This window comes from Megalobrama amblycephala, linkage group LG6 (assembly GCF_018812025.1).
Source record: "Megalobrama amblycephala isolate DHTTF-2021 linkage group LG6, ASM1881202v1, whole genome shotgun sequence".
Lineage (NCBI taxonomy): Eukaryota > Metazoa > Chordata > Actinopteri > Cypriniformes > Xenocyprididae > Megalobrama > Megalobrama amblycephala.
The window spans coordinates 17,449,530-17,462,565 of NC_063049.1; the positions used below are offsets into that span (position 1 = coordinate 17,449,530).

Below are 13,036 nucleotides of genomic sequence, written 5' to 3' on the forward strand. Positions count from 1 at the left end.
CCTTGCACCTTACTAAATTACAGGTGGTCATCATAGTTTGACATTTCGTTGTTCATTTTCCACTCTCTGATAGATCGGCGGCATTTATCTTTCTCCTATTGAAATGTTATAAAAAAAAAAAAAAAAAAATCTCCTATGTTTAAAAGGTTACTGTGTCAGATTGAAGCATGATCAATTTGGCAGCTGTTACAGTGAAATAACAACAGTTATTTCAGAGAGAGTTTTTCAATAGGCTGGGTTGCACCCAGATAATTGAGAGTGTAAGTACATAGAAGCCTTGAGGAAACAAGAAACAGTAGGGAGTAGGAACACTGCTTAATTCCTCTAAAACTTAAGTAAATAAAAAGTAATGTATGACTCTATATACTACAATAATTTGGGCTTATGAAATGATATACAGTCTTTCCTCTGGTAGATCACAGGTGGGGCAGGATTTGTGGGCTCTCACCTAACTGATAAGCTGATGATGGATGGTCATGAGGTGACTGTGGTGGATAATTTCTTCACTGGCCGTAAGCGCAATGTAGAGCACTGGATTGGCCATGAGAACTTTGAGCTGATCAACCATGATGTGGTGGAGCCTCTCTATATCGAAGGTGAGTGCATCTACTAATTGCTTTTAATGTGTGATTCATCATGTAGCTAAACAATTTAATGTAAACACAATGTGTGAATGCATTTGGAGAGCATTATAGCTTTGCCTTAGATCATGCCGACATATTTCCAGCTACACCAAAAATGAATGAATGAGGCATTTATATAGCGCTTTCCTATGTACAACTGTACACCCAAAGCGCTTTACAATCATATCAGGGGTCTCTCCTCATCCACCACCAGTGTGCATCATCCACTTGGATGATGTGACGGCAGCCACAGTACAACGGCGCCAGTGCGCTCACCACACACCAGCTGTAGGTGGAGAGGAGAGAGAGTGAAAGAGCCAATTAAATGGATGGGGATTATTAGGAGGCCGTGATTATAAGGGCCTATGGAGGGAATTTGGCCAGGACACCGGGTTACACCCCTACTCTTTTACGAGAAGTGCCATGGGGTTTTTAATGACCACAGAGAGTCAGGACCTTGGTTTAACATCTCATCCGAAGGACGGTGCTTGTTACAGTACAGTGTCCCTGTCACTATACTGGGGCGTTAGGACCCACACAGACCGCAGGGTGAGCACCCTCTGCTGGCCTCACTAACGCTTCTTCCAGCAGCTACCTGGTTTTTCCCAGGTGGTCTCCCATCCAGGTACTAACCAGGCTCAGCCCTTCTTAGCTTCAGTGGGCAACCAATCTTGGGCTGCTGGCCATATCACACTGTTAAATCAAATTTCCACACCATGAATATTGGATCCAGTCTCTTTACCAGACCCCATCATAAGATATCCGTTTGGTCGGGTATCCAAAATCGGGCAGCAGGGCCAATGGAGAGGGACGCTACGGAGGCCACACCCTGCTGATAGGAAGGTAATGTTTGGTAAATCACAGCATATGGGCTGTTAGCCCAGTACATTGGCTGACTGACCGAGAATGCACATTAGTACTGGGCATGGCGTCGACCACCTCCGCCACATCTGACTGCGAGGATGCTGGAGGAACGTGATTCAGCTTTGTCCAAGTGGTAGTCTGAAGCTACACATTTGTTGAACACAGCGGCCCAACCTGTTCTTGAGGCATCTGTTGTAACAACATGCCTGGACACTTGTTCTAAGGGCACTCCGGCCTTAGAAAGGCAAGGACTGACCAGGGTCTGACTCTGGGCGCTCGTTGGTGAGACACACCATCATGTTGACCCAGGTAGAGAACTTGCAGTCTCTCCAACTTTGGTAAAGATGCGGGGAGACAGGGACAACCCAAAGGGGAGGACCTTGTACTAATATGCCCGATCCCTGAAAGCAAATTGAAGAAACGGTCTGCGTTGAGGTAAAATCGAGACATGAATGTACGCGTCCTTCAGGTCAATCGCTGCAAACCAATCCTGGGGGTGAACCCACATGAGGGTGCGTTTCTGTGTGAACATCTCAACAGACATATCTTCCAGGGGGCAGCAAGGACCACTGGTGCCTAACCCGGGAAGCATAGCATCCCAAAGTAGAGGCAGTGAGTGTGGTGTAACGCTTGCCTGGGTCAGTGTGTCCCTTGAGTCTCAGCCACTGGCTCAGTGGCTAGGGTGGCATAAGGAAGCAGCGCGTCCTTGAAACTCAAACTCCCTGCCTATGGTAAAAGATGGCAGGGCTGGGAGTGAGGAAGCGGGGAGTTTGCACTGCAAGAATACCCATGGTATGGCCCAGATACTGAAGAAACTTCTCTTTTATTGAAAGAGGAACAGAACTGGTGGAATAGAAATAAACTGAAACTGAAGATTCTCTACCCGGCCCTCCTTTGGGGGAAGGAGTGGTATGAACACCATCTCCTGGTTTAGAGCAGCTCCCTCCATCTCTGGGCCACCCGTTTAGCCAGAGATGGCACTCCTGGAACACCAAGGTGGACATCATCTGGCTGGGCGAAACACGGCTGAGAACCGAGCACCATACCCAGGAACCAATCATCCAATCGTGAGCACTCCGTGCAAGGTGGAGGGTTCCACTTGAGTCCAATGCCCAACTCTGAACCCGATTCAGTGTGAGCAGTTGCCACAAGTGTGGGAAACTCAGCTTCACCATCCTTCATGCAAGGTCTTTCTGTAAAGGATGAGAGTGTTCTAAAAGTCACTGTTATGGGAACTGAAAGAAGAACTGTCAAAGACAGTCAAAGAAAGAGGAAATTATTTTGATTTAATTGATTTAATAAGACTGACAGAAACAACCAGCATTGAAGGTGAGGGAGGTGGCTTTCATAAATTCAGTCTGGTTTGAGGACAGACGTTGTCAGTGATTAGACTCAACAATGGATGTTTGAATGTGATGAAAGTGATGTTGAAAGTGATGTAGAACTTAGAGGAGTTTCAGGTCATTCTTTTGGCTCAGGTGTGAGGCTCACAGTATCTCTTTGCCCCTATTTGTCAGGCAACTTCACACCTCCCACCACTCCTGCTAATCAAACCAGGAGAAGTGAGAGGATGGCTAGTTAAAAAAAGAAAAAGACCTCTGTAATGGAAAATCTCAGCAGCTGGTTTCAACCCCTGATGAGTACAGGGTTGACATACTCAACTCTGACATTAGCCACATTCACACAAGAAACTTGTTAAATTACAGTCAAATTATAAATGTACCACAGCTATTCACAAGCAGAAAGGCTTTCCATCTTTTATTTGTAATGCACCTGTGAACACATCTCCAATTTTCGACTTTGATTCACAGGCCTATCATGAAACAGCATGAAAGACAGTGCTTTATCTTTTTGACTGCAAACTTCTTACGCCAAAGCGTTCTAACCTTGTACGTGCTTAAACGGTTAATTCTCAGCTTTGTTCACATAACACATAATTTTTTCTAGCAGTGTTACAACCATTTAAGCCGGCACAGCGGTGTCCTGTACACACAAGACCTCTAAACTGAAAAATACCATTGAAAGTTTTATATGCTAAACCACTTTTCTTTTCTTTTTTTCTTTTTTTTTCATGGCAGATTTTTACTTTCGTTGGGAGTCTGTTGCAACACATATAACATTATACATAATTTAAAATCTTTCACAGATTAAAAATATCAAATTTAAACCAAGAAATGAAACATGTTTTTCTTCTTTTATTATTATTTATTTATTTATCGTCATTTAGATGTATTTTTACTGAGACTTCTTCACAAGAAATGCTAAATAGATGTCATACTGGATTTTGTTTGAAACAGCCAGGCAAAATACTGTGGCATGGTCAATGAATAAATTGTCTGTCAGCAGTCACTTTAGATGTAGTTTAAGCCTCTGAGCAGTGGACTGTCTCATATGTGTTTAGCTGCTTCCATGAGTTTTTTAGCCTGTCAAAATTTGGTTTTGACATGAACCAGGCTGCTACAATAGCCGTGTTTCCACTGTCGGGCCAAAAATGAGCATGCAAGTGCGTGCCAGGGCCTGTCGCCCCGAGGGGGCTGTAGCCCCTATTGTAATTGTTAGTTTTCTTATTAAATTAATATAAATGAAAAACGTTTTTTTCCTCGTTACTCTTTCTACAAATTTTGTCCAATTTTGGATGATCTTTGGACCAATCCACACAGAAATGACTGACTTGAATTTTGATATTCGCTACCGTTATACCGAGATATTCACAGAGATATTTATCTCCGAATGTGACCCTGTCTGTGTTTGTTGTTTTATGCTAGTTAGCTTAGCATGCTAAGTGGTTATTTGTAAAAGTTTTTTCTATTTCAGAAATTGGGACTTTCTGAGAATGATCTAATATGAACTTGCATGAATGCAGTGCATTTCTACAAAAAGTCTTAATTTGAGTTGATTCTCACTCAAACTATGGAAGTTTGACATCTGGGTGAGATGGCGCCCAGTGGTGCAACAGGATGGGTGACAGGCACCTGACCCCAGAGACTGTGGGTTTGAGTCACATGTGAACAACTTTATAAAATTGTGTGAAATGTTGTCATTTAGATTCCTTTATTATCCCAATAAGTTTTGTTCTAGTCTTTCTTCCTCTAGGATTAGAATTAAGTTTTTGTTCATTCTGTGTTCATACTCATCTCAACTTGAGTTCATTCTCACTTGAACTACTGAACTTTGGCAGGTGTGTGAACATGTACCTGCCCAGTGGCGCAACAAGATGATTGATAGGCACTTGATCCATGGGTTCGAGTCCCGTGTGGGGCAACTTTATAAAATTGTGTAATGTTGTTTAATTTTAATTTCTTTATTATCCGAGTAAGCTTTGTACTAATCTTTATTCCTCTTGGATAGACATAAGGGTGTTTTTGTTCATTCTGTGTTTTCTTCTCTTCTTCTCTTCTGCTCATTTTGAGTTCATTCTCACCTGTACTTCTAAATCACCTGTTTTTCATGTACGTTCAGTTCCTGTTTTCCTCTTCCATATTGTGCTAAAGCCCCGTGAAACCGCTTTCAGTTCTTGTTTCCCATGTTTTCATATCAGGATTCCAGGTAATCTCAACATTTAAGACAAGGCACTTACTTTCAGACACCAGCAAGTGTCTGAAATAACGTCCAATTATGATCCGATATAGATTTTGATCACCATATGAGGCAGAAATAAATATTGATATGTGATGCTAAAGGCTACTTATGCTAACCAATATGATCATAATTACATATATGTTTATGGAAAATACCAGAGCAGCGGTGGAGCCAGGATATTTTCCTGTGGGTGGCCAAGCAGGGGCCAGCAACCAGTCTGGGGTGGCACAGAAAGGTTTATTATTCAAACATAAAAATGAGTTTGACTATAAAGTGCTGGACTGTTTTAGTGCCTACAACACAACTGAATACATTGTACTCAAAGGATTAGTCCACTTTTAAATAAACTTTTCCTGATAATTTACTCACCCCCATGTCATCCAAGATGTTCATGTCTTTCTTTCGTCAATCGAAAATAAATTAAGGTTTTTGATGAAAACATTCCAGGATTATTCTTATTTTGTGTTTATAAAGCATATACAGTTGTATTTTTTCCGAAAATGACCGATTGTTTCGCTAGAAAAGACCCTTATTCCTTTTCTGTTATCGTTTAAAGCCCTTTGAAGGTGCACTGAAACACTCATTTTCAACCTTCAACCATGTGAAGGCCATTGAAGTCCACTATAAGGAGAATAATCCTGGAATGTTTTCATCAAAATCCTTGATTTATTTTCGACTGAATAAAGATAGACATGAACATCTTGGTCGACATGAGGTTGAGTAAATTATCAGGAAAAGTTTATTTAAAAGTGGACTAATCCTTTAATTGTAATTGAGGTAGTGGTGGAATAGATCAAGTGGCATCTGGTTTCGATTACAAATGAACAGGACTCACATTTATTTCTGCATTAAATTACAGATTTCATTTGTGCCTTATATTGTGAGCTCACATAGCAGTATGTATATTTGAGAGTGATTTTCATAAATGTGATGCATATATATAACAAATACATGATTTTTTAAGTTTTGGCAAAGCTTTAATCATATCCACATTTAATCATGTTGTATTTACCCAACTGTTCAGCGGTGTGATATTTACTGTTCAACTGTTCACTGGGGGATGCTGAGTCTCCCTCAGCATCTATGTTTTTTTTTTTTTTTTTTTTCCTCCTCCACATGTTTGATTTGTGCCTGGCACTGACGCAAAGTGTGTGTGTGCGCACCTGAAAAGTCTCCCGTGTTGTGGTTGTAAAGAGATGGTTCTATGTCTAAATAAACTCGTTTGTGGTCAAGATAAAAAATAAAGAAATAATAGTTGTGAGCGGGGTGGCCTAGCTCCTCTCCTGTACCAGAGACCACTTGCAGAATTAAGACAAATCATATATGATTATAACTGTGTATTTATTTTGTTTTGTATTTCATCTCTCTCTTCCCTGTGCCTTTGTTGATACCAGACTAATACATTGGCATATATAAGCTCTCTCTGTTGTGCTGGCTGGATTATAAATGTTTACTTCTGACCAAGTGCCTGATCAGTGGTTAAATATCAATGCTGGAGTCTTAAGTCTTTAAGTAAAGACCAATTGTTCGCTTCTGTCATGCTCATTTTGTCATGATTGTGAAACGGTGGGGTTTTGCGTACTCTTAATTTTCAGCTTATATTTTTGACTTGCAGGTCGAGGTACAAGGCTATTTGCCCCACCCGGCACATTGTAAGCCCTGCCTCGTACTGGCCAGACATTGGAAAATTGGCTAATGAGCTCATTTGATAAAAGAACTAGTTGTTCATGTCATTGATTCTTTGAAAGCTATTCAAGTGTTTTGCTTGAGGTACTTAAAATAGAATGTAAACTAGCACTTGTCCTCAAGCACAACTGTATATCCCACTTTTTTGTTGATTTGGTTGTAGGGGTGTCACTCTATACTGGTATTGACGATAACCGTGATATTATAAAATGAAATATTATTATTGTGTTAATTAGGGGTGTCACAGTATATTGGTATTGGCGATTAACTATAATTAAAATGAATAGTACACATATGATAATGTGACGCGTAACGGTGGCGGTATTGCACTTTAACGCTGGTTGCCATCACAAAAAACACAAGCAGACAGTGTGCTGCGCATAGCTGCTAATGCTGGGTAAAAGCATGTGTATTTATAATGCAATGCCAATTGACATAGCCTTTACCACTGTATATAATAGTCCTACTATAAAATAATGTAATTTCTTTTTAATTTCTATTTGACTGATAGCATTATTTGTATTTATTTAATTTTTTTTTCAAGATTTCTATAGACATCACAATATGTCATTATCGTGAATTGATAACCATGTAGTGAAAAATTTGATATGGTGACATTTGATGGAAATTTTGAGACTGACTAAATGACAGTGGCTATTGGGTTGCCTCTTATATCCTCAAGTAAGGCCATTTAGGTAGACAGGTGGCCAATTTTTGTTTCATCTTAAACAAATTTTTGTGAAAATAAAAATATTCACTTTCAAACTTCAATAAAGCTAAAGAGGCAAAAGTTTTTATTACATTTTGTCTCATTAAATGTAATGTACAGGAATATTGCTTATTATTAATGAATACTTTAATGGCTTTGTAATTCTAAAGTAAACATAATAAAGTATGTGAATACATTAATATGGTGTTGTTGCATTAGTACATATATTAGTATCAGTGTTGGGTATAGTTACTTTGGAAAGTAGTTAGTTAGGTTACAACGTTACCATCAATTAAAAGTAATCAGTTATGATACAGCGTTACCTATTCATAAAAGTAACGCGTTAGAGTACTCATGCGTTACCAAAAATTAAAAGCCGTTTGCAGCGGCTCACACATGACAGACACAGCCCCCGGCCCCTTTAAATGCACCTAGAAGTCGTGACTCCGACAATGAATAACGTCAGTCATCCGACTAAATTAACACTGCAGGATAACAATAACAGGAAAGACAGTCAGCAATAGGCTATTCCACATGGCGTTTTATTTATTTATTATCACAGAACATATTATTAATCAAAATTCGCACCTACCCAGCCCGGGTAGCCTAGGCTACTGTATATTATGAGCACCACAAGATAACTCCTGATTTTTCTTTAACTTTAAATAATGCAGTTATCAAAGTACAAGTATGCTTACTTGTAAACACAACCTTAAACAGGCTTGCAGATTTAAATCCATTTACCTCACTGATGGGGACTGTTTTAGCGGAGTTAAAACTCAAACGCTGTTGCTTTGGAGCTGGTGCACCACCGTCGTCCTCCTCAGCAGGCTTTGCTACCAGAGTGCTAGATTGGTGTTTGGATGCAATGTGTTTTTTTAAATTTGAGGTAGAATTTTTGGCGGTCGACAGAAGCTTTTCACCAACGCAGAGTGTGCATTTTACCGTTATGTTCTTTTCTTTTTCGTTGACAAATTGAAAATAATGTGCGTACTTCCATAAACCAAACGCTGTCCTCTCTGCCATCTTGCCGGGAGTTCGAAAAAAAAAAAAACACACACACACACAGGGTCAGGCGCAGGGCACAGACAGACGTATCACAACCATTGACTTTACGATCACAGAGCTTCGGCTCCGCTGATACATCCACAGGTGGCACAGTAGACCTAGGCCTACTGTCTGACAAAAAGCAGGCTGCAGTCGGGATTTTCCTTTCCTTAAAATAACGGATTACTTTTTTTAAAAAAATAACGAAGTTACTGATTACTTACGCACGAAACTAACGCGTTAAGTTACACATTTCAGGAAAAAAGTAATTAGAGTACTCTAACGCGTTACTTTGTAACGCGTTACCCACAACACTGATTAGTATGTAGTTGTTTTTAATTGTGCTTTATATATTTAGACTTGAGACTTGAATATGGTGCTATGTGCATATTATCATAGGCCAGGCTAAAAATGTCAACACTCAATGTGATAAAGTTTTTAAAACAGTCCGTGTGTTATATCTCTCTTTACCAATGAGTCCTTGGCCTGAAACAGTTTGAAGACTCCTGGGGTGGACCTTAAAGGACACTTTCACCATTCCTCCATGCCAACTAAAGCGTAGGACCAGCGTGTCGCTGCTCTTTGATTTTTCCATTCCATTTCAACCTCAGTCAGCTACTCTTTTGACTCATCTCATTCCTCAGCCCTCTAAAATTGATCCCTGTATCACTACATCTAGGTTGTGGGAGGGTGAATGAGAACTTGTCTGTTTATATGTTCTGCATCCATTATATTTACTTCCCTATGCCTAGTCTGTTTGACATCACACTGCATATAAAAGACAGTCCATTGACTAACGGTAATGAGAATGGCTTTTCTGACATCTCTGTGTGCGTCAAAGGATGATGCACTTTCATCCAGTTTGAGTTGTAGTGAGCCTTCATATTTGTGGCATTAGTACAGTGGCTGAGTGCTCAGAAGTTTATCTTGGAAGAGCACAACATTTTCTAAATTTACCAATTTTAGATTCAAAGACTGATTAAGACCTTAAAGCCCTTAAAGCCCTCTTAAAACAATCATTTGCATTATCAAGACAGCTCATTTGTTTGGGCATATGAATAGGCAGATGGTTACCATCTATTTAGGCTGTTTTTTTGGATTAGCTTTAGGCCTAATTCAGTATCTGTAATCATTGTACAGTTGGATGATGTTTATATTGGTATAAATGGAGGTGTGTGTTTGATTTTTATCTGTCCTAAACAGTTCCCCTCTCAATTTTCAACTTCTGTTTTTTGTTTTTGTTTACCCCTCTTTTTCAGTTGACCAGATATATCATTTGGCCTCGCCTGCATCGCCACCAAATTACATGTACAACCCAATCAAGACACTGAAAACGAATACTATTGGTACTCTCAACATGCTAGGTGAGTATTACCAAAAAATAAAATTCTGTCATCATTTACTCACTTTCATGTCATTCCACACACATAAGACTTTTGTTCATCTTCAAAACACAAGACTTTTTTTTTTTAAATCTGAGAGATTTCTGTCCCTCCATTGATAGTTCATTCCACCAAAACTGACACTTCAAAATGTTGTCTAGGTGAAAAGCTGTTTCACGATATCTGCATGACTGTCTGAGTTGAGTTTGTGGCAAAACCTTTTAAGTTTGTGCATTATATTGTTCTGTCTTTTACTGCATGTGATAATTCATACTCAGAAAGCAGAAGTAAAGTGACATTCATTACAAGATGATTAGTGTAGGGCTGTCACGATTCCTTGATTAAATTTGAGTGCTTGATGCAATCCTTGATTGCAATTTAACTGGAAGTGGCACTTTCCACATATACGAGAAACAATGCACCACATTATTAGATTGTTTTCTATGGAAGCACAATATATTAAAACAATTTAAAAATCATAATATAACATAGCATAGTCCTATCATTTATAAACCTACACTAATACAGGAGGACACATCAGTATGTTTCTAAATATGCAAACTGTTTTTATCGCGATTTCAAAACCCTCGCTCTGAGTTTTCATGTGCTGATGTCTTTCTACCATAAAGAAGTGGCCAAATATTAAAGATTAAGTGAACATTTCAGTTAAACATTTTGCCAATATTAAACAAGGATTTGAAAGTGTAAAAACAACAATCACCAGGCTTCTGGAGTCCCCTGCAGAGATTTGTCTGACTTCCTTTGATCATTTATTTAAACCAGTTATTATTGCCTCATTGTTATTATATATGTATTTCAAGTCATTTTAAAGAATATTCAGCACTATTTGTATTACCACAAAAAATATTATCTGATTACTGAAATTGTTAAAGGTGCCCTAGAATTAAAAATTGAAATTTATCTTGGCATAGTTAAATAACAAGAGTTCAGTACATGGAAATGACATACAGTGAGTCTCAAACACCGTTGTTTCCTCCTTCTTATATAAATCTCATTTGTTTAAAAGACCTCAGAAGAACAGGCGAATCTCAACATAACACCGACTGTTACGTAACAGTCGGGATCATTAATATGTACGCCCCCAATATTTGCATATGCCAGCTCATGTTCAAGCATTAGACAAGGGCAGGACGTCTGGATGTGCACAGCTGAATCATCAGACCAGGTAAGCAAGCAAGAACAACAGCGAAAAATGGCAGATGGAGCAATAATAACTGACATGATCCATGATATCATGATATTTTTAGTCATATTTGTAAATTGTCTTTCTAAATGTTTCGTTAGCATGTTGCTAATGTACTGTTAAATGTGGTTAAAGTTACCATCGTTTCTTACTGTATTCACGGAGACAAGACTGTCGTTATTTTCATTTTTTAAACACTTGCAGTCTGTATAATTCATAAACACAACTTCATTCTTTATAAATCTCTCCAACAGTGTGTAATGTTAGCTTTAGCCACGGAGCACTATCAAACTCATTTAGAATCAAATGTAAACATCCAAATAAATACCATACTTATGCGATTAGACATGCTGCATGACGAACACTTTGTAAAGATCCATTTCGAGGGTTATGTTAGCTGTGTGAACTTTGTTTATGCGATGTTTAAGGCAGTCGCGAGCTTGGAGGCGGAGAGCGCATGCAATTAAAGGGGCCGCAGCCTAAATCGCCTCTTATTTAATGATGCCCCAAAATAGGCAGTTAAAAAAATGAATTAAAAAAAAGTCTATGGGGTGTTTTGAGCTGAAATTTCACAGACACATTCAGGGGACACCTTAGACTTATATTACATCTTTTAAAAAGACGTTCTACGGCACCTTTAAAATAACTGACAAAGTGACATTCCTATTTAGTTAAATGACAAATTCCTCATTGTTTTGCATTTTGTGACTTTCAGTCGAATAAAATACTATTTTTCCAGTCATATTTTGTCATTGAAGATTCCTTAAATATAGCATTCCTTAAAAATATCATCTTGTTCTCGTGAACCCAATATTGTGTATCGTCTCATCTTGTGAGCTGTGTATCATCACATCCCCACTCACATTCTCTTCTACTATTTCCGATCGGTCGAATCTTGCACCTCCGCTGTCTCATCTGTGATGACAATGAAAAAATCTTGAAACTCTCACACAAACTAACAAGGCTTCCTGCTACTGTTTACCAGGCAACAAGGTGAAACTTAGCCTCTGCCTTTGGTAATAGAATTGTAGGAGTAAAGTCAGAAAATTGCACCAAGTATAAAAACCTCTTCAATTGATTTTTGGAAAGGTTAGACTGTTTTCAATCATCACTATACACTTTCTTTGCACTCTTCAATTAGATATCCACTGTCTGTAAGTAGCCATTAAAGACTGTAATAAAGGTTTTTTTTTTCTGTCTTTCTTTCTTTCTTTTGGTGATTGAGTTTTCTTGAGTTGTCATTTCTATGTTGATATGAAATGATCTATTTTCCATCTGCCTGCAATTACATATAATTGCCAGGGTATTTCTTTGGAATCTGTTCCACAGAATTGCAATTGTCATTCATAAAATGCTTGTGTGTATAAATCAATATTTTGAAAAAAACAGCCAGCCACAGTTTAAAAATACATGATCCAGACAACTAGGACAAATAATAAGGTGCACACATATTAAGATAATGCAACCCAGGCTCATTGGAAATTTTTTTGCAAAACAGCAAAAACATACCTACACTGCGTTCCAAATTATTATGCAAGTGACATATCAGTAGGATTTCAGTAGAATAAAAATTTAGATTTTAGTTTTTCTAAGAAAATGTTTGTTTGTTTATTTATCCATGTCTTTTTAGATAACTGGTATCAATCTCAGACAAAATAATTTGCCAGGTCTATGGAAACCCTACTTAGAGGTTGTTCCACATTATTAAGCAAGTCACAGTTCTCATGCAATATGGGGAGGAAGAAAGATCTTTCTGAAGATGAAAAGCATGAAATGGTGCAATGTTGTGCACAAGGCATGAAAACAGCTAATATTTTGTGAAAACTGAATGGAGATTATCAAATTATCATAAGATTTGTTAGTGATTTAGAGCACAGCAGAACTCGGTCAGATAAAGGCTTATTAATGAAAGTTCCTGTCAAAAAAATGAATTGTATTAAAA

General features: G+C 38.4%; 1 protein-coding gene across 1 annotated transcript in view; it reads left to right on the plus strand.

Moving 5' to 3' along the window:
* Positions 1-13,036, plus strand: part of uxs1 (UDP-glucuronate decarboxylase 1) — a 99,839-nt gene that overhangs the window by 30,018 nt on the left and 56,785 nt on the right. The window contains exons 6-7 of the mRNA XM_048193137.1: positions 416-596; positions 9,768-9,872. Of these exons, the coding sequence (XP_048049094.1) occupies positions 416-596; positions 9,768-9,872 (286 nt within the window). The remainder of the gene's footprint in view (positions 1-415; positions 597-9,767; positions 9,873-13,036) is intronic.